The sequence below is a fragment of the Elephantulus edwardii genome, unplaced genomic scaffold (genome assembly GCF_000299155.1).
Source record: "Elephantulus edwardii isolate Elephantulus edwardi_28Jun2011 unplaced genomic scaffold, EleEdw1.0 scaffold00216, whole genome shotgun sequence".
Taxonomy (NCBI): domain Eukaryota; kingdom Metazoa; phylum Chordata; class Mammalia; order Macroscelidea; family Macroscelididae; genus Elephantulus; species Elephantulus edwardii.
In genome coordinates, this window is record NW_006399966.1 from 66,544 (window position 1) to 89,498 (window position 22,955).

The window sequence follows — 22,955 nt, forward strand, 5'->3', positions numbered from 1 at the left end:
AGGGTCTGTTTTCCAGCCACACCTATTTCATATTTCATATGAAAAAAACAGCACAACTCACAAAGGATGGTAAATAAAATTCCACTAAATCACAATCTTGTTAAAGGAAACAAGATTTCTTGGAATCAATTAAACCATCTAAGAAATTACTTCTCTTGATCCACCAAGTGTGTGTTTGGCAAAGTGAGGGCAGTTAGGAAAAGAAAAGAAACTCAAAAAGGAACCCACACAGGATGGACACCAGTGGTTCAAGAAAGGCCCTAGCAAAACCTGCTTAATCTCACGGACGCTGCTGCAAAAAACAAACAAACAAAAACCCCCAAAAACTCTTTTTTAGGACCGTACTGCAGAAGTCAAAGGGGAAGTGCAAGAAAATGCACTGCACTAGCCTAATTCAAGCTGAAAAGTTAAATAAAAAAACTCGACAAGAGTCTCTGTTCATCATAAAAACAGCATGCAGATTGAATTATTAGCTAAATCTGGCTAATGAAAAGGCTGAGTTTTTATAAAGGCTGAGTTTCATAAAAACCGAGTTTTTACATCTTCTCAGGTACGTCCGAGGTGAACATTCTCTCACCACATACTGCATCACTCTGGTCCCTGTGTAATGGACAATTCCAAGAACAATACTCTTCAGCTAAAGAGGCAGGACACCAACTCTCCTGGGGAAGGATCCCAGCATCTTCAGTGGGCTCCTTTTTTGGACTCCTAAGAAAACCTGTCTTGATTAGGACTGGATATGCAAATGTCTTCCAGGGCCGAGAAGTAAAGAAAAAGGGAAGGGCACACAGCCATGGTGAAGGACTGTGACCAAAGGCAATCAAGTTCATTTATAACCTCTGAGATTTTATACTCAAGGCACCCACAGAACAGCTCCAAGCAGAAAAAAAAAAGGAAGACTGATTTATAAAACCCCCAATGACAATGAAGCTTAAAAGCATTCCAGGCCGTGGTTCCAAACATGAATTATCCAGAAGGCAGCAGGAGCACAGAGCAGAAGCCACTAACAGGCTTCTCAGAGCCTACAGAGTCTGAACATCATTTTATCCAGATGAACTATAGAGGGCAAAGAAAAGTTACAAGAATCAGATTTTTTTAAAACCCTCCATGTATTCCTTCCTTCTGGGGGCTATTTTATACCTGGTCACTGTCTTCTATGCAGAGCCATATAAAAGCAGATCTTTTTTTTCCTGCAATCAAAGGAAATGCATAGAAAAGACTTCAAGTTGAAGCCAGACTCCACTTTTGCCAAGTCCATTAGGCCACATGATTATTTTCCCCAAGTTGGCAACTATGGCCTTCCAGTGACCAGACTTTTGTCTAAGCCCCTCCCCTGAGCACAGGTGGAATTAGTGACTTGCTTTGAGTGAAGGGAATATGGCTAAGAGATGGAAAAGTCCTTCCTGTGATTATGTCACATTATGGAAACTCCAAGTTTGTTCACAGCAGAAGGAGATGCTCCTGGCTGGCCTGGAATAAACAAGTTGCCATGTTTGAGAAGCCCACCTAAAAAGGAACAACAAGTGGTCCTGAGGAGCTAAGAACAGTTTTGACTGACATCTAGCAAGAAAATGTAGACAACAGTCCCATGACCACAAAGACTGAATTCTTTCAACTACTCTATGGGCTGGGAAGAGAATCCAAATTTGAGAAGGACTGCAGTGAGGCTGACACTTCTGACTGCAGCCTTGTGGGACCCTGAGTAGAGAAACACAGAAGGGGAAATATTTGTCAAGTGCTTATCCAGCACCAAGGAGACTAAGGCAGTCTGTATCGCATCCTTAGCAGGAATCAATGTTGCCCTTGTAAAGGGAACCTATCAAGAAATAACTAGTACTTAGAAAGCCAACAGACTCTGTACTTGCAAGTAAATTTGGTGGTCAGTAGTTAAGCCCTTGAAAGGTCAGTGGTTCAAGCTCCTCACTGGCTCCATGAGAGAACAATAATGGCAGTTTATTATTCCCATAAAACCTTTGAGAAGTCTACGGGCAGTTTTCCTTTGTCTGACAGAGTGTCACTATGAGTTACAAGTGACAGGGTGACTGGCCAGCATGGGGTTGGGTTTACCACAAGTCAGTAAGAAGGGATGGTCTGTCATTCTAATATTACCAAGTGATACACAATGTATAGAAAGAAAAAAACCAATTTACGTTTAGGTAGGCTTGGTTCATAAAGCACTATTAGATGCTGCTCAAGCCCCTCAGTTCTTCCCCAGCCCACTGAGAAACCTCATCGTATCCCGTGGTCAGGTCACAGGCTGGTTCTCCATACTCACGCACTGCTCGCTGGTCTCTGGGATGAACTCCCCCTCACTGTTGATGCTGGTGTAGGACCCTTGTCGGGCAATGCGCTGTTGCCGCTCAGGTACGTAGCCAGGGGGAGGCGAACTTCGGCCAGGATTCTGGGAGCCTGGGGAACACAGAAAACAAGATCTCTGACACCAAAGTCCAGAAGACACAGCCCTAGAAGTCACGGCTATGAATCTGATGGACTACAGCCACAAAAGTCCAGCTCCTTGAGGCAAATGAAATCCCCTCCTAATTAGAAGTTAACTCTGGAAATAAAGCTGGTATTAAAATGCATATGGTCAAGACCCTGGAAGAAACAAAAACAAGAATAAAGCAAATTTAAGCAGGCAATCAGACCAATTCTTGAACATTATCATCTCTCAATACTGTCGCATTTTTTCTAATTCTTTCTCTCTCTAGAGCACAGATCCCATTCTCACTACTACCTCCTGGGAAGAAATAAAAAGAAATGGTCTACACAGCAGTCGAGTTCTGAGCTTATGGTCTTATTTTAAGACTGGGATCCTTGGGGAGCTCTGGTGGCCTAGTGGCAAGGAGCTGCAACTACAATCCCAGAGGCGCATGGTTCAAATCCACCAGATGTTCTGCCGGGGAAGGAGGGACAATCTCCTCCTGTACCAGTCAGATCTGATTTGACAGAACACTCACACAAAAATAAAAAAATAAAAAAGAAAGACTGGGATCCAGGGAAAAGCAACTGGTTTCACCCTTTAGAGAATGCCCTGCTCTTCACCCACTCCCACCCTGGATCGACAACCTTCTCTACCACTCTCTTGTGCCTGTTCTTTACCCACTCTCACCCTCAGGTCATGAAGAGTCTGAGTATTATCCTGCACTGATGATGTGCTTCATGTTTAGCTGACACTCCAGTAATGACCTCATCTGATCTTCAACATCCCTCCAACAGAGGTTTGGCAAACAATTTTAGATGCCTAATAAGTGCCCAATATTCTGTAAGGTATTTTCATATCTGCTATTTCACTGATTCCTTTTATCAGTCCTGAAGATGTTACTGTTAGGTGCCATCGAGTCAAGTACAACACACAGCAACCCTATGAATAACAAATCTGAATCCCGTCCTGTCCTGCACCACCCTCACACCTTCTGACACAATAGAGGCCATTGTTGTAGTCAATGTGTCAATCTACCCGGTTGAAGGTCTTCCTTTCCTTCACCAATCCTCCACCTTTCTGAGCATCATGTCCCTCTCCAAGGAATAGCGCCCCCTACCAAATGCCTGAAGTATGTGAGGCGAAGCCTCATCATCTTTCCCTCCAAAGAGCACTCCTCTGGCTGCACCCTCTCCAAGACATATTTTTGTTTGTTCTCTTCTCCAACACAGCTCAAATGCCTCAGTTGTTCTTCTGTCATCCTTATTCACTGTCCAGCTCTCAGATGCATAGCAAGTATTTGGAAAGACTATGGCCTCAATCAGAAGCACCTTAATCCTCAAAATGGTATCATTACTCCTCAATAATGTGGAGAGACCCCCACCTGCAGACTTTCCCAGTGTAATACATTTCCTGATTTCCTGACTGCTGGCACCAAGGGTGTTAATTGTGGATTCAAATAAGATGAAGTTGTTGGCAGTTTCAATGTTTTCTCCATCTATCATCTATCACTCAACACTGGAGGAAACCAAGATTCAAGGAGTTTTCTATTTCTCAAAAGATATAGAAAGCTTTAGGAAGTAGGTATAATTTCTATTTTACAGTTAAGAGAAGAATACCTCTTACTTATAAAACCAATTTATCTGGCATTTTTACCACATCAAGAAGTCTTAGTGGTTCAAACTCACCAATGACTCCATGGGAGAAAGATGTGGCTGTCTGCTTCCATAAAACCTTGTAAATTCTAGGGGCAGTGCTGCTTTGTTCTGTAGGGTCACTAAGAGTCAGAAGTGACTGGATGACAAGGGGTTGGAATTACCGCAACAGGCAGTAAGATGGGGTGGTTTACCATTCTAATATCACCAATGACACACAGTGTATAGATGAGTCACCAGCCAAGCATTTTTAAATGTTTTTTGTTAAATTTTTTTGGAAGTTTACAAATCATATTTTTCCATTTATTCATATTTTGTTTTGTAACTTTGTAACTGATTAATGTACTTACACTGTCCCTTCACCCAATGTATTTCTAACTCCCCTCTCCTTCCCTTCTCATTCTTATTAACACTCAAAGAATGGTTCTGTGTGTAAACTTTCTCTCAGCTTTTAATAACAGTGGTTATGTTGTTAAGTGCCTCTGAGTCAATTATGACTAACCGCAACCCTATGAACAGCAGATCTGAACCTTGCCCTATCCTGCACTAACTATCCTCATGATCTCTGTCAAGCTCAAGTCCACTGTGGCAGACACTGTGTCAATCCATCTGTATAAGGTGTTCCTCTCTCTCTACTGCTAACCCTCTGGTTCCTCCAAAGTGAGTTGACAGTTCACCATCTTTGCCTCTAAGCAGCACTCTGGTTGTGCTTCTTCAAGACAAATTTGTTTGTTCTTTTGGCATTTCACGGGATGTTCAGTACTCTTTGCAAACACCACAATTAAAGGTATCAATTAGTCTGTCGTCATTATTTATTGCCCAACTTTCAGATGCGTAAGATGTAACTGAAAATACCATGGCCTGGATCAGGCACACATTAAGTCTTTAAAACAATATTCTTAATGTTTAGAACACTGAGAGGTCCTTGACAGATTTCTCCAGTGCACCACACTTTTTAATTTCTTGCCTGCTGCTATCATGAGTGTGATTGTTGATCCAAGTGAAATGAAATACTTTACAACTTTATAGTCTTTTCTCCATCTATCGTGATGTTGGCTTTGTCCAATGGTGAGGATTTCTTGATGTTGAGATGTAACTCGTACTGAAGGCTTTGATCTTCTGCAGCATTTCAAGTCTTCTTCCCTTTCTGCAAGCAAAATTGAGTCATTTGCGTAAAGCATGTTGTTGATGAGTTTTCCTCTATTCCTGTTATCACAATCTTCTTCGTATGGCCCAGCTTATGGAATAATTTGCTCAGCATATAGACTGAATACATATGGCAAAAGAAAACAACCCTGATGTAAACCTTTCTGGATTTTAAATCATGCAGTGTTCCCTTGTTCTGTCTGGATAACTTGCTTCTTGGTCTATACTTAGGTTTCGCCTAAGTACCACTTGTCTGTCAGTCTCCTGTGCTGTGTGTATGGTGGCTTCTGTGTTGCTATGGAAGCTATGCCACTGGTATTTCAAATACTAACAGAATCACCCTTGATGGACAGACGTCAGTGAAGTTTCCAGACTAAAATGGAGGACTGGCCATGTACTTCTGAAATAACAGGACTTAAAAAACTCTTTTTAGAGAGGAGCGAACTGGGGGGCAGGGGGAGAGGGCTGGGCGGGGAGAGAAGTGCAGCAATGAATGAATGGAAATCCAAATTCTCTGTAAATGTTCATTAAAATTATTTTTAAAAAATTTTAAAAAACCCTCTTTTTAGTGGTCTGTTGTTGTTATGTGCCATCGAGTCACCTGTGACTCATAGCAACCCTATGTACACCACCTCTGAAGCCTACGCTGTCCTGAGCCAGTCTGACTCTGACACAACTACCCTCACTGCCCAGTTACTTTATCCATCCATCTCATTCAGGGTCTTCCTCTCCTGCGCTGTCCCTCCACCCTTATACCACACCATAATTGTCCTTTTGTGACTGACTTATGTAATTCAGCATAATTTGTTCTGGATTTATTCGTATTACACAGTGTTTCACAAATTCTTGATCATTTTTCAATTAATGCATAATGTTCCACTGTATGATGTCTTGTAGTTTCTTTAGCCATATGTCTGTTCATGAACACAAGGGTGGTTTCAAACTCTTTGCTAGTGTAAAATAATGTCACCATGAACATGGGTGTACACATAATCAGTTTGTGGACCTGCTATTGTTTCTTTGGGATAGCTATTTAGTAATGGCCCTGCTAGATTAAATGGTATATCTATTCCCAAAGTTTTAAAGCTATACTTCTTTCCATAGTAGTTTATATTCTCACGAGTAGTATATGAGAATTCCAATCTCTCTACACCCAGCATATGTTGTTTATGATCTTGTTAAATTTTGCTATCTTTGCTGGAGTAAGATAGGATTTCATTATTATATCAATGTGCATCTCTTAGATAGCGATCTTGAGCAATTCTTCACGTGTTTGCTGACCATATGAATGGTTTCTCTGGTGAAGTGTCTTTTCACGTTCTCAGCTCATTTTGTAATTGGGTTGTTTGTCTTTTTCTTGTGGAGGTGCTAGAATTTTCTATTGAATTTTCTATGGAATTTTTAAAATTAATCCCTTCTAGGGAGCTCTGGTGGCCTAGTGGCAAGAAGCTGCACTTCAATACCAGAGACGCGTGATTCGAATCCACCAGATGCTCTGCTGGAGAAGGAGGGACAATCTCCTCCTGTACCAGTCAGATCTGATTTGACGGTAAAAATACAAAAAAATAAAATAAAATAAATTTTTTAAAAATTAATCCCTTCTCAGATTTTTTTTCCAGTCTGCAGATTCTCTTTTGGAGAAGCTTTTTGATATATATAAAGATTTCATTTTTACGAGGTTCTAATCATATAATTTTTCTGCTGACTGTACACTCTGAGTTCTATTTAGTAGTATGTATGCCACTGATTAGGGTTTAAGTTTGGTCCAATATTTTCTTTAATGATCTTTATAGTTTTGGGTTTTATACATAGGTCTTTGATGCATTCTGAGTTCTTTTTTGTATATGGTGTAAAGTATTGATCTTGTTTCAATTTTTGTCAAATGGAATAGCAGTTTTGTCAGCACTATCTGTTAAAGCAGCTATCTTTTCTCCACTTAGTGGATCTTAGTTGTCTGTCAGAGATCAGCTAACCACATGTGGATGGATTTATTTCTGGGTTCTCAATTCTCTCCTGTTACTCTATAGATCTGCTACTGTACTACACAGATTTGATTAGTGTGGCTGTGTAGCAGGCTCTGAGATCAGGAAGTGTAAGGAGGCCTACTGTGCTTTCCATCTTCAGTAGAGCTTTGCTTGTCTGGGGGTCTTTTTCCCTTCTGCATAAAGTTAGTGGTTACTTTTTTCATCTCTTAGAAAAATGACGATAGGATTTCGATTGGATTGTATTATATCTATCTACTGGATTTGGTCTATTTCCATTTTTACAATAGTAAGTTTTTCTGATCCATGAGCATAAGCCAGGCTTTCTGTCAAAACATATTCTGAACCTGGGGAAACAGGTGTCCCTATTCCTAGCTCAGAGCTCTTTCTGACTATTGCTTTCCATGTTCAGAGAAAAAGACAAAGGCAAGACCAACAATTTGCATCTTTTCCCTTTTCTATAATGACTAGGCAAATCAAAAGACTCAACCATTAGAAGGTTCAGAAAAGCTTTGATTAAACATATACACAATTCATGACAACATCATGATGGATGGAGAAGAGACTGAAACAGTTAATAAGAGACTGAAACAGTTAACTACTTCATCTTAGTTGGATCCACAATTAACATCCTTGGTACCAGCAGTCAGGAAATCAGGAGATATACTGCACCGGGAAAGTCTGTCATTTGGCACCTCTCTAAATTGAGGAGTAAGGATGTCAGTTTGAGGACTAAGGGGTGTCTGATTGAGGCCATGGTCTTTCTAATGACTTGCTATGCATCTGAGAGGTGGACAATAAATAAGGATGACAGAAGAATTGATGCCTTTGAGCTGTGGTGTTGGAGAAGAGCACTGAACATCCCATGGATGGCCAAGAGAACAAACAAATATGTCTTGGAGAGGGTGCAGCTGGAGTGCTTTTTGGAAGCAAGGATAATGAAGCTACCTTTTTCTATCTCTCGTGTAAAGTTAGTTGCTGGGAACATATGGCTCATTTCAATTTGTGCATAAGACATTTTCATGAATTCACCACCAAAAACACTTTTAGTCTCTTTTCTGGAGACATCAATTCAGGCTCCCTATGGGGACCACAAGCACTTACATATCTCAGCGGTGAAGGCTAACACAGGACCCATGAAAATCTGCTTGCTTCACCAAAATTCAGAGCAAAGGCCAGAATTAAAAGTGCTGAGAAGAGCCATAGAATTCCCTACCTCAATACCTCACTCGTGCCTTTACCCTAGTGGGAGAGAAACATCTGAGTCATGCCTTTTAACTGATCTCCAACAATAGTCCATGGAGGAAAAGGTTTGTCCAAGTTTTTTAAGCCCTGGCAGATTTCGAAGCTGCTCCTGAATTTAAGTCTGGGGATACTATGCCATGAACAAACAGAATGGTGAAAACAGTGAAGGCAATTTTCAGATCAAGATTTCAAAAAGGGCAGGCATGTTGTGTGATTCAGTGGCAGAGGCAGCACTGCTCCCTGGAATGACCCCTTCAGAGCATGGGAGTTCCCACACAAGAAAGGGGAGACACAGCCTTTCTGCTAGGAACAGAAGGAAGGCTAAGATGGGGATTTCTGGATAGTACAGGGAAAATATGGTGTCACATTTCACACAGTGTAAATTCAGACTGCTTCCATCTGTAAGCTAGAGGTCAAGAATGCTAAATGGCATCTGGCTAACAGAAGCTCCATGGCAACGACAAGATGGAGATGTGAGGAAACATGGACCACAGATAAAGGCTATTCTAGTCACGTCCCAGTATCCTACATGAAAACCACGTACCTGGCCACTTCTTGTGCCACTGCAGCACAGAATTCCAGAACAACTGTGCAAAAGCACTGGTCTCAGGGAGATCTGGTGGCCTAGTGCATAAGAAATTATGCTGCCAATCCAATGGTGGGTGGTTTGAATCCACCAGTTGTTCTGTGAAAGAAAGGCAGGCAATCTCCTCTCATGCAATTTACAGCCTCTGAAAAACCTACTGAAGGGTCCATTATGAGTCAGCTCCAATTCTAGCACATAATATAGCATTTAAAAAAAAAGGAGAAAAAAAAGCACTGGTCCCCTCAGGCCCTACCAATCTCAAGCACAGTGATTCAAGCTTTTGCTACAAGCATTAGTGCAGCATTTGCACCACCAGCCCTTTTCTGGCTCTAGATAACAAGGGCTGCTTAGCTCCCCAGCATTTTGGTAACCCACAAGTTCTGTGAAAATTCAGTCTATATGTTGGCAAAATGCGCCACCAACAAAAACAACCCTCAAGAACCAAGCAGGACACAATGAAAAAAAACCTACGCTTTGGGGTTCAACTTCGCTCTGCCACTTCGTAGTTCTTTGACTTAAATTCTCATCATAAGTGCAAAAATAAGGAGGCTTGTCTACCTTATAATCTTTTTAGAAGTTATAACTGTGATGGCATAGGTATATATCTACCTATATAGCACAGTTTCATAGTAGGAAGTGAGCAGAATCCCATTTATTTCCTTCACTTTGTGCAGGAGACATAATAGGCTGGACTCAAGATGCTCTCTACCCTTTTAGCATGATTTCTCTTACTTCAGCAGCTGATCAGTTAAAAGCACAAAGATGCTTTCTAGGTGGTCCAATGCATCAGAAACACTTGGGTGAGGTTTGGCAGGCTGGCTGTGTGGCTCCAGCTGTTTTTGGACAGTCATGAAACCTCTAGTTTTTCTGCTGCACATCCCTGGTCTCTAGTCCTGTTGATGTCAAAAGACAGGTGACAGGCACCTGCAAATAACTGGTGCGGACCAGAACAGACCCAGTATGGGGTCCCCAGCCATGCAAAGATAGCATGCTCCTGGATCTAGTGGCTTCCTGATTACAGTTAAGCTGATTCCCATGGTAGCCCAACTCTGTTGTGTTTTAATGTTCTTGTTGTTGTTATGTGCTGTCGAGTTGCCTGAGACCCATAGTAACCCTCTGATGCTTGCCTCGTCCTGAGCCAGTCTCACTGATTCCAACACACCAATCCCTACTGCCCCATTTACTGTATCAATCCATCTCATCTGGGGTCTTCCTCTCCTGCGCTATCCCTCTAGCTTTCCGAACATGATGTCATACTCTGACCGTGATTCCACATTTCAAAATGTACATTACATCTCTTCTTAAAACTAGTTAGTCTCTACAAGCCAGGAGAGGATAAAATAGATGAATGGGACCTTCTAAGAATCAAATCCAAAAACTTCTCCAACAGGGAAAAAGGGAAGCCACAGACTGGGAAAAAATATTTTGTAATGACATGTCAAGCAAGGGACTTCTATCTAGAATTTACAAAATACTTGAGCACTACAACAAGATAAAGGTAAATAACCCAATTGAAAAATGGGTGCAGGATATGAACAGACACTTCACCAAAGATGATATTCAGATGGCCAACAAGCACATGAAGAAATGTTCAAAATCCCTAGCTCTAAGAGAGATGCAAATAAAAACAACTATGTGATATCATCTCACCCCAGTAAGAATTTAACAGCACAGCAAACATCAAATGCTGGCAAGGTTGCAGAGAAACTGGAACCCTTATTCACTGCTGGTGGGAGTATAAAATGGTGCAACCACTATGGAAAGCTGTACAGCATATTCTCAAAAAGTTGCAAATAGAAATACCATTTGACCCAGCAATTCCACTACTGGGAATATACCCTAAAGAACCGCCACCCAAGCAGATATATGCACACCCATTTTTATTGCAGCATTGTTCACAATAGCAAAGAGTTGGAAACAACCTAAGTGCCCATCAACAGACAAATGGATAGAGAAGCTGTGGTATGTTCATACAATGGAATATTATGCTGCATTTAAAAACAAGGAACTCATGAAATATCATACAAAATAGGTGGCCCTGGAGGACATTATGCTGAGTGAAATATCTCAGTCACAAAGGGACAAATATTGCATAGTGCCACTGCTGTAAAACAGGAGTGACATTAGGATTGAGGGAAGACTGAGAAAAATGGGATAAATTATGTCTACTACATTGAAACAGATGAGGGAGACGACTGTTTAAAAGGGATATATGATTCGGTATTATTGTCATGACAGGAGTCCAGAATGAAGGTTGCACAATGGAGTGGTCTTGAGGGGAGGGATTGTATAACAATGAAAGAATTTTTCTTTTACCTTTTAGAGAAGAGTGAACTGGAGGGGTAGTGGGTGGGCAGGGAGAAAAGTGCAATAATGAATGAATGGAAACCCCAAGTCTCTGTAAACTTTCATTAAAATTAATTTTAAAAAATTAAAAACCAAAACCAACCTAGTTAGACTAGGACGTTCTGGTGGCCTAGTGGCAAGAAGTTGCACTGCAATACCAGAGGTGCACAGTTCGAATCCACCAGATGCTCTGCTGGAGAAGGAGGGACAATCTCCTCCTGTACCAGTCAGATCTGGTACATGCGCCAAAACACCACCACCACCACTTAGTTAGACTCTGTTCTGTGAAGCTCAACACTAGTCAGTACAATCTGTAGTAAGAAGTATTACACATTTTACTAGAACAAATAAAAAGGCTTCCTATAAGGAGTAGACCATAGGGAAAGACAAACTCTTACTTACTGATGAAATCTCAGATACTGGTCACAACTATACCTAGACAGAAAGAACTGCCCTAAGACTGGTACGTGGAAATGACCAGCTACACCTGCAATAAAATACCCATGGTCATCTGAATGCCATTCTCTCCTCAGCAGCTGCCACTGAACTCTCCCCTGATTTTGCAGGTGGGATGAGACTAGCTCACAAAAGGGCAGCACAACAGGCCAGGAGGCTTGGGTGGGGGGAAAGGCACAGCGTTCTGAGCTTTTATTTCCAGCCAGAGACTTTCACTTTTTCCAATACACACTGCTGCCTGCAGAGCGCCAGCCTTGCTATCTGATGGGCAGTGGGCCAGGGGCTATTGTGCACAGGCCCACGGCTTGGGGCAGGAAAGGGAAGTCTCCCCAAACCAATGGCTATCAGAGGAAGCGAATGGAAAAACCAGGAGTTGGCAGAACTACTCCAGAGCATTTTCAGTTTTGTTTTTATCTTCATTTCAGAAAGAGGGAGCCAATGAGGCACATAATAGTAGTCAAGATCAAATGAGACAAGACAGGGCAGGATCATGGGCCATTCTCACCAATGTACACATATTCACCGTCAATGATAGGAGCAAATCTCAGCAGGATATGAATCACAGTGTCATTTAAGGCTCAACCCACTCTACAGATCTTAGAAAGTATATACAGGCAAAGACAGCAGGTTCTGTGGGCCATCCTTCCCTGGCAGCCCAGCCTCATCACACCACAGCATTCCATCAGGTGGTGAGGGGCCAGGGACTTCTTCTCACCAAAGGCTGCAGCAAAGGAACAGTGTGGCAGACATCTGTTCAGTGTGATCTCGAACTTCTCTCGAAGGCTCGGGCATACCACGCAAGGTTTCAGCTGTGGCTTTCTGCGTCCACCCAGGGCCTGCCAGCTCTCTGCTAAGCCTCCGCAACCCAAAGATGCACAGTCAGAGATAAACTCTCTCCCCTGGGTGTGCTGATTCTTTGCTCTGGACTCTGACTCAAAGCTGAAAGGCAGACTCCTGATCCCAGCCCTTCTCCTAGGAGCCTCCTCATCAGGAAGCTGATGTAGCCAGGAAGTGGCCTCCACAGGGAGTTCTAGGGCTGTGGGTCACTGCTAATGTGCAGGTCACTACAAGTGCAAAGACACAGCCTTTCTTTGCCATCAACTATTTTCTCTAAATCCCTTTCACTCCTAGGGGGCAGGTGGAAAAGGGGATCACAGCTTTTTTCTTTCCTCGCAGAAAATCTTAACCAATCATTTCCCCATGCATCCCACAACGCTTGGACTGGACTGAGCAGTGCAAACGGTGCTGCTCAACATCTTCATCCTGTGAGACCCCCGGGCACTCTGGACGTCTCAACCTCCAAAATGCCAATTTTATTCTGACGCTGCTCTCATGATCAGTTTCTAGACTCATCTGATAGAATAATTTAAAAACGAGAAGGAAAAGACTTTAGAAGTGAAGGAAGATGACCACTTTGCTCAGCTGTTCTGGCTCCTGCTGCTGCAGTCTTTGAATTCCATCCTGAGTTCACACCTGGACCAGAGCTAGGTGTTCGTACTTTGCACACCTCTTTTACTGTCCTGTTTTCACTGTAAGTCACCTTATCCTTTAAAATTCCTTGCCTTTCTCCAGTCTACATTTTCATCCTTTATTTTGGGCATGTTGCTACGAGAAGCTATTCCCAGAAAAGGTCAGTGAAAGACAGGAAGATCCTCAATAAGATGGACTGACACAGTGACTGCAGCAATGGGCTCGAGTGTATCAGAGATGGTGAGGATGGCACAGGACAGGAAAGGATTCCGACCTATTGTTCATTGGGTCACTATGGGTCATGATGGCAACTAACAATAACAACTCTCAGAGGAAGAGACATCCTCACTGTCAAGGTGTCAGAAAACCTCTCCCCGGGCTCTCCTTTGGGCATTTATTCTTCTTCAGGAGTCAGCTCCCCCTTGACGATGGTTCTTTACCAACTTCAATCTCTCCCTTTCCAAGACTTCATATACATGCTCAGATCTCTAGTCTTAACATACTCTGACCTTATTTCTGCTGCTTCCTTAAGTCACTAGTCCACCTCTTTTGTGTTTTCCCTTCACTGCCAAACCCTTTGAACTTGACTCTCTTCATTCCTCAGCTACCTACTCCTGAGGGATTTGGCCTTTTTCACAGGGCTCAACAGAAAGGAAGGGAGAAAGATAGAGTAAGAACAAGGCACTTAAGAAAATACACCAGACCAAACAAGAATGCGGATACCTCAAGGACAAGTCCAGAAATGACATGCAGGCTCTGTCTCCCAGGAGAATTTCCATAGGGAAAAATGTAAAGAAGAGCATCTTTGCACAGGGAAATCATCTCATCAGTCTTGCCTGGCGAGCTCTTCAAGGGGTTTCTCTTTAAGCTAACACATTACCTAGTTAAGGGAACTCTGGTGATAAAATCTGTATAGAGTGGTGCTACTAACCAAAAGACAGTGCCTTTCTGGCAGTCTGAATTTAGAAGCCCTGAGGGAGAAAGATGAGCAATCTCCTTCCACATGATTTACAGCCCCCAAAACCTACTAAAGGGTCAGCTCAAATTGGTTCCAACTCAATGGCAACGAGAGTTAACACTGATGGAAAAGAGAAAGTGGGTGGTAAGACTAGTCTTACAAACTAGCCGCTTTTGGGGGGGGGAGGGGACTCCTTTTCTGTTGTCCTTCTGTGCGTCCCTCAAACTTTTATTTTGGAACCTATCTCTTCCTCTTTCCCAGATGGTCTTACATTGCACCAGCACGTAGAAAGCATTCAGACGTGTGGGTGAGAATGACAAGCTTGCATCTCCCATCCCTGGTCCATCCTTTCCCCCTTAACTGGCCTCATTTAAGTTTTCCACCTTACACCCTTCCTCAATTTCCTCTTGCTTCTCTGTGCTATGTGAGGTCCATTCTTCTCAAACTGGCCACCAAGTATATGGATTCCTGAGCCTACATTTCAGAGTCTATTTTGGCTCAAGGCTTCAATTAGAAAAGTTCTTTCTACTCTACTTTCCACTCCGTTAGCCTTGATCTCTCCCCTCTGAGACAGAGATGCCCATCTGGTATCTCCTCTTGGCTGTCTCAATGTCACTACAAATTCAGCACATCTAAAACATTAAGTGTGTGCCTTTCTGGCCCTTGAACAGTGATCCTCCTCTAGCATTCCTATCTTAGTGCCACTGACACAGATCCATAGACGTGAAAATTTAATCCAAGACCACAGTGGTTCTAACCAATCTTTTAGTCTTAGAAGCCCTTCACACTTTAAACAATGAGAACACCAAAGAGCTTTGATTTATGTGGATAATATCTATCAGTATTTTTTTTAATCTTATATATATATTCCATTAGCCATGAGAGCAATGACATCATCCCCAGCACATAACCTCTGGAAAACAATGTATACTCATGAGAGAATGAGAATGAAAAAGGCTGACCACAACTCAGTATTATGAAATAGTTTTGACCCTACACACCCCTGAAGAAGTCTCAGGAGTTTCCTGGAGTCCTCACATCACAATTTGAGAACACTGCAATGCCATGTCCTCAGAAGTTTTACCTTTTAACATCTCTGAAATTCATTCCAAATCAACCGGTTCTTGGCTATCTCTACTATAGTCACCATCCTAATCCAGGGTTTTATCTTATTCCCCAGATCAATGCAGTCATCTAATACGGTTCTTCTGCTCCTTTTTTGCTCCTCCAATCTACTCTCCACATTGTAGCCACAGCTAACTTTTAAAAACACAAGCCTATATATATCATACACTCCATTGTTCCTCATTTAAACATACTTCAGTGACTTTTCACTGCTTTCAAGAAAAGGATCAAAATCTTCACTAGTGTCTGTAAGGCTCTGCCTTCTTCGACATGTGAGCCATCAGAGTGTTTCTCAGCTCTGGCCTTTCTTAGGTCTTGAGTCATTAGGACCCATAAATGAGTAATCTGCACCCCGCCCCCCCAACCCCCCAAGGAACTCAAGTGGTATAGTGGTTAAGAGCCAAGCTCCACCAAAAGATTGACTTCCCTGCCACTCTGGCAAAGACAGATGCGTAGTCTACTGCCATGAAGATTATGGTCGTCCAACTTTGTCCTATATGGTCACTACAAGTTGGAATTCACTCAACAGCAATGGGTTTGGTTTCTGTTATTTTCTTTCTGTCTCTCAGATCCATCACCTCAAATTCCCTTCAGGCTTTTACACCTGTAGTTCTCCCTACATCCCCTGGGCGTAATTATCCTCAGACTTCCAATCAGTGTCTAAGGCTTTTCTGACCCTGATAAGGTCACAGTACAGGCTACACACTCTCACAAAACTCAACTCATTGCCTTTGAGTCAGAACTCACAGCTGGTCCTCCAGCAGGTTTTCAGAGACTGTAAACTGCATGAGAGAACACTGCTCATCCTTCATCCATGCAGCCACTGCTGGATTTGAAGCACCAGAGGTGCACCTTTTGTGTTACTAACACAACTCCCTGTGGTCTGCGCCACCAGCACTCCCTCTCATAATGCTATGCATCTTTAGTCAGAGCTTACATGGAAATATTAATCACATCATGACAAACGTCTCTCTTCCCACAGGTTTGTTTTGCTTCCTATGTTTCTGGCAATAATTTCTTTAGTGAATAAATGAGTAAACTGCAGTTTGATGAGGAGAATGACAGAAAAGCATTATACTGAAGATGGGAACAAGAAACAAACATTTTCATTGGAGAGGTGGTTAAGGCTCATCCATCAGAAAGTGCTCAAGAGCACCTTCTCTGTTTCCTCCAAGTAAATCAGTCAGTATGGACTTGAACTGTACGTGAAAGCTCCAGAAACAACCTGAATGCCCACCTTCCTCACCTTTGCCAGTGTAAATCTTTTGTTAAGTTTTAAAATTCATTCTAGAGAGGGTTAAACCAAGCTGCTCCTTGGAGGCAAGGATTCTGGGGCTTCGCCTGACATACTTTGGACATGTTGTAAGGAGAGACAGGTCTTTAGAGAGGGACATCATGCTGGGCAGAGTGGAGGGACTGCGCAGGAGGGGAAGACCCTCTATGAGGTGGATTGATTCAGTGACTGGGGTAATCGGGATGGGAGTGTCGGAGGCAATGAGACTAGCACAGGATAGAGCAGGGTTTAGGGCTGTTGTACATAGGGTCGCTATGAGTCGCAAATGACTTGACGGCACATAACAACAACAACAACAACAGTCCCTAGAATGTATTTTCCAGATCATTTCAGATAGAAATAACCTCTCACTTTTCTGGGCTCTATAAAGGCTCGCAGGCTCTGCTCCCTTCTCACCACAGCAGCCTTAACCTCCACATGCTCCAAGCTACCCAAGGCTCTCTCTGAACCCACCACACTTCCCTTGTGATGGTGCCTGGCAGACTGTCTCTATCTTATGCTTAAGAACATCCTATATCCCCTCTTGACATTCTTCTATGGAAGAACGTCTCCATACTCCTAGGCAGAGCTGATGACTGCAACTCTGCCCTGTATCTCCTGCCACTTCCCGTCACCAGCTGGCATTTACACTTGCTCAAAGGGACCAGAACCTAGATGTGCTGGAAACGTGTGCTGTCCAATTTCTATTAACATCAGAAACAGTTTCATGGAATTATTCCTCAGCATTTCCAGTCAGAAAAATTCTAAATATGCACCCCGCCTCCTTCCCCCTTACAATGTGGGGAAAGGGTCAGTACAATAGAGACACAAAGAATCAAGTTTTGAGCTGCTAACTGAGAGGTTGGCAGTTCAAGTCCACCAGTCACTCTCCAGGAAAAAGATGAGGCTCCTGTTACTGATACACAGTTTTAGAAACCTGATGGATGGCCACCATGACTTGGAATTGAGTCAAAGACAGTTTTCCACACAGAAATCAAACTCTTACCCATAAGCCAGAGGTCCAATAAGTGCCTCACCTCAGTCAGTTCCTAGTTATTTATTCTACACATGAACAAGGTCACCCTCTCCCAACTCAATCTCTATGAGGGCTCTTAAACAGAGGCTAAGCTGACAGTTCTCCAGGTTCCAGAGCACCTGACTCCAAGGCCAGAGATGGCCTTGCTGGGGTGCTGGCACTTTCTCCACAATCATCTTACTAAAAACATGGCCACCAATGATCAACAATGTTAAAAAAATCAGAAACCCATACACACACTTTCAGCCTACTTTCAATGCTTGCCTGGGTTCCAGAAATTGTTTCATGAGGTGGAACAGTGCTTCCGATTTTTCCTGAAATTCCTTCCGAGAGGACTTGCTCAGCCAAAGCACACTCAGCCCAGAGCTTCAGAGAGCAGGTTAGCTCAATTCAGTTCCACCTTGGTGGTGAAGAGCAAACATGCTTCCTAGAGGCAGCAAGGCTCTCAGCAACACTAGGACAACAGGCTCAACCCTAGTGTGTGATAAGGCCAGACGTTCCACAAAGCCCAAGTTTAAGAAATGGGTGTTTTTCCCAGACTCTGGGAACTAGGATGCAGAGCTAGTTTGGGTGATCTGGTATAATGCTTTCTTGTTAGCCAGTCAATTACATATACTATGCCAATAGTTTCTGCCCTTCTAGACAACTTGATATTCATCGGTCAGTATGAAGCATAAGGATTCTTTAAGAAACATAAGTAAAAGCTCAGCCTTGGGCCTGACAGATGAATTCACTAGTCCACAGTCCTTGTGGGAAAGAATGGTCAAGAATGAGGGTAGCTCAGCCAAGAAAGAAAAAGAATGAAGCAACTTGTCACTGTCAACAGAGGTATTCAAGCAGATGTTTGATGAGCTCTGAGGCCTTTAAATGGAATTTTATCACACTATTCCATCATGATGTTACAAGCTCCTTGAAGGTCAGGACACTGCCCTCGTCATTTCTTTCCCATCCTCCCCAAATAAAGGCACAGAAGATAAATCTGCGTGGAGTCATAGTTAGTGAACGTTTGATAACTATTTTCAACCAATAAATATTGGCTGAGTTTTTAAAACACAGGCAGACAAATTAGATGACAGAAACAATATAAATACTCACCGACAGAGAGGTGCCTGCTTCTGGGCTCAGGGGGCTGGTAGACAGTATTTACATCCCCCGCTGACTGTGAAGCCTTGATCCGGACCTGCCTGGAAACTCCAGAGTGGGGTGAGGAACTGGTCTGCAAGGTAAGAAGAAAAAGACTGAGACAGGTCTTAAGCAGGCAAGCCTGTAAAGGTCCCTCCCTTCTGCTTCCTGAGGACTCCCTGTGCTCTCGGCCACCGGTATGTTATTTAATAGACAAGCATTCCTACTTTCCCACAAACCTCACTCTCCAATCTGTCTTGGTATAATCACTATTTGCTTGACGTAGTTTTGCAGTTTCAGCGGTATGTGAGCCCTGAGACCTCATGGCCCAATTTAATAGGTGGTGACCCAGATATGGAGGAGTAACAGGCACTCCTGTGATAATCTGCCCAACAGAAAGAGATCTGCAAGTATCTTCACATAAAAGTCTCCAGAGAGCCTGGGAAGAATAGCAGGAAATTATTTCAGCAGAGAGATCACCTGCTCTGGGGGGGGGAAGTCAGAATGGAGGATGACAGCAACCTAAAAGAAACTTTGATAAATATGAATTTTAAAAAATAGTTGCTATGCTACTACTTTCCTAATCATAATCACTCCCTGAAAACTGAGATACAATCATCTCACTTGCTTTACCTTACAAAAGTTGACATAAGAATCATCTCAAGATCAAGTTCAACCAAGGAGGACATTACCTTCACCCTCCCAGAGAAAAGGGATTTCAGAGCATGGTCAGCAATCGCCCCCCATCCCTCACTTCTATATTCATCCAGTCAAAGCTGCAGGTGAACCCTAGAGAGATGACGGGGACCCCTGAAGGAACAGGCTTAAAATATGAGCCTTCAAATGAGCAACTGGTGTGGGGATAGGATTACAAATAAGCATAGCATGACAGAGTGGAACTGGAGTTCAGGATTTATAAACAATTCGGATGAAAGTTTCTACTTGTGTCTCTACCTCTGCTCTTATTTTTTTAAAAAATAATGTCTTGTGGGGAGAAGAAAAAAGTCTGACCTAAACAAACTCCATATCCTGTTCTTCAGGAAAAAAGCTTCCCACTCTCAGGGGTGCACTGAGCTGCCAAGCTGCCTCCTTTAAGCCTCTCAAGCCAGACTTTATCACATGCAGGGCTGTCCTGACAAACTGTCTTGCTCTAACGGGAAGTTGGAACCAAGGGGAAGTAAATGTTCTTGCTGAAGCCTCAGATGTGCAATAGCTCTCCGCTGAGAGTCAGAAAGGAAAAAACAGCCAAAGCCACACGCTGGGGAAGCAGGTCAGTGGAGGGCAAACGAAGGCCACAGCTCTCCAGTCAGAGAAGAGCTGCAGAGTGAGCATCATTACCCTGTAAACATAGCAGCAATCCAACAAATCTTGAAAATGTGAACCTGAAATGCACCAAAGAATATAACTATAAAGTCTCAATTTTAAATTCTGCAATATGAGATAGGAAAGAAGGTTTAACAGCCAAGACAAAAATAGATTTGTAAAAGGAAAGGCTGAAGTCATGGCAAAGGAAAGGCTGAAGTCATGGCAACCAGCTGGAAAGCAGCTGAAGGGAATCGATGAAGGCTTCAGGGTTGTTGCTGTTGTTGTTAGGTGCCGTGAAGTCATGTATGGCTCATAGTGACCCTATGAGCAGCTAACCTGAGCCCTGTCTTATCTTGTGCCATTCTCATCACCTCTGACACACTCGGGCCCACTGCTAAAGTCACAGTGTCAATTCATCGTGTTAGGGGTCGTCATCTCCTTCAGTGACCCTCCATCTTTCCAAGCACGCTGCCCCCTTCCAAGGAATAGCCTTACCTAGCTACAAGTCCAAAGTATGAAAGACAAAGCTTCATCCTCTTCGCCTCCCTCAAACTTAAATGTGAATAGGAATCACCTGGCATCTTGTTACATGCAGGCCAATTCAGGAGGTCTAGGGTGAGAGCACCAAACACAACCCAACCCATCACTACGGAGTCCACTCCAACTCAGAGTGACTCTCCAGCAAGTTCCTGACACAGTAAAACTCTATGGGAGGAAAAGGCTCATTCTCCCCCCCCCCCGCCCCCCATTAAGCAACCACTGGCTTTGAACCAGCGGCCTTTTGGTTAACAGTTCAACACGTAATGCACTATGACACCAGAGGTCCTTCTGAGAGTCTACATTTTGAATAAGCTTCTAGGTGATGCTGATCCTGCTGGTGCATCACCAGCAAGGTCTGAGAAGGTGAGGTTCATGCTTTATTTTAAGGTAATGGTTCTCAACACTGGTGGCCCATCAGAACTGTCTATAGGTCTTCTGATACCACAAAGCACTAAAATAGTCTCTGCTATGGGTATTATTTAAATCTCCTGAAGTGACTGCAATATTCAGCCATCTTTGAAATCTCTGATTTAAAGGAAAGGAATAGTAAACAAAAAGGAGGTTATTGCAGGAATTCAGGGAAACCTGAGTAAGACTCAGAATTGAGAAAGAGCGGGAGGAGGAGGGTGACACTAAGAAAAATAGAAGAGTTCCACCAGGAAAGGGCAGGTCCAGAAGGACCATTGGTGCCAGCACCAGACCCAGCTCAGGGCGCAGGCCCTGCCACAGTCTGCTGGCCTCAGGATCAGGCCTGCTCGAAACCAGGCTGAAACAAGGACCAAATGGCGGGAGTTGATAGCTTGTACAGTAGGGAGGCTGGGTTGCTGTACAAGGAGGATGGGATGGCTGTAAAACACTCTTTTGTACAGCAGGAGCTGAGGGTGGTGGGAGGACTGGCTACAGAATTCTGGCCTCTCTTGCCCCCATCCCCCGAATAAATTGCAAGTTGTTGTTGTTGTTATGTGCCGTCAAGTCCCTTGCAACTCATAGCAACGCTATGTACAACAGCCCTAAATTCTGCTCGGTCCTGTGCCAATCTCATAAATTGTATAGGCCAGGGAAAAAAAGAAATAGAGGCAGAAGCAGCATGAAGAACTCCGTGGCAAGGTGGTTAAATGCTTACTAACTGAAATGCCTGTGGTTTGAACCCACAAGCCACTCTTCGGGAGACCAATCAGCTCTGGAAAGATCCACAGCCTTGGGAATCCTGTGGTGCAGTTCTACTCTGTCCTATAAGGTTGGTTGCTATGAGTTGGAATTGACTTGACAGTGGTGGGTTTGATTTGATGGCAGAGTGAAAGAAGAGCAAAGAGGAAGGAAGTAAATAGCTAGTGGAACACTTTCAAGGCAATTTAAAAACCCCTAGGACTTGAGCATTTTATGCAAATTTCACTGAAGCACTATGTGGACACAGTATAATGTAGCTGACATAAATGATAAGAAAAAATAATAGGAAACTCATGCACAAAGATATGCAATGACTGGAAACTAGAAGGCAGAAAATGCACTCAGTAAAACTGTGGTAATATGAGTCAAAAAGAACCAGCAGTTTCAACTATTCAAAGGAGAAAATGGGGGTGGTTTTACTTCTAAAGACTGAAGTGCATCTGACCCAACCAATTGTCAACTGTTTCACACACTTGTGCAAGTGCACAATGGATAAAGAAGACTGAAGACTTCATGCCTCTAAAGTGTGGTGCTGGAGAAGAGGAATGAATCACTAAACTGCCAAAGAACAGCAAATCTGTCTTGGAGGAAGTACAACCAGGGTGCCCCTTAGAGGCAAGGAGGGTGAAATGTTATTTCACATACTTTGGGCATGTTGTCAAGGAGGCAACATTCCATACAAAGACATCATTCTGAGAAAAGTAGAGGGTCAACACAAAAAGATGATGACCCTACAAGATGGACTGGCAAGTAAGGCATTCATGGGCCTGAGCATGGCAGTGACTGGAGGATAGCACAGGTCAAGGCAAAGTTCTCATCTGTTGTTCACAGGGTTGCCATGAGAAGTAGTTAATTCAATAGCACCAAACAGCAGCAACAACAATTAGTTCTATACTAATTATGGAAGTTAAAGTCAGCAATCTGACCAACAGCACCTAGTACAGTTCTTGCTTTAAGGGGGTGCCAAGAGATATCTGCAAGGAAGGCTATGAAGATCATGATAGTCCTCTGAGTGTCCAGGTTATTTAATGAAATTTATCGTTTAACATCTATGGGGGGGAAAACAAAGAACCATCTATGGATATGCTAAATTCTTTTTTGGGGGGGAGGGTCAAGGATTTAAT

The 22,955-nt window shown here is 43.1% G+C and overlaps 1 protein-coding gene across 1 annotated transcript in view; it reads right to left on the reverse strand.

Moving 5' to 3' along the window:
* Positions 1–22,955, reverse strand: part of MAP3K3 (mitogen-activated protein kinase kinase kinase 3) — a 102,934-nt gene that overhangs the window by 8,054 nt on the left and 71,925 nt on the right. Inside the window, exons 8-10 of the mRNA XM_006897868.1 lie at positions 18,793–18,913; positions 2,276–2,409; positions 682–718 (exon numbers count right to left, since the gene is read on the reverse strand). Of these exons, the coding sequence (XP_006897930.1) occupies positions 682–718; positions 2,276–2,409; positions 18,793–18,913 (292 nt within the window). The remainder of the gene's footprint in view (positions 1–681; positions 719–2,275; positions 2,410–18,792; positions 18,914–22,955) is intronic.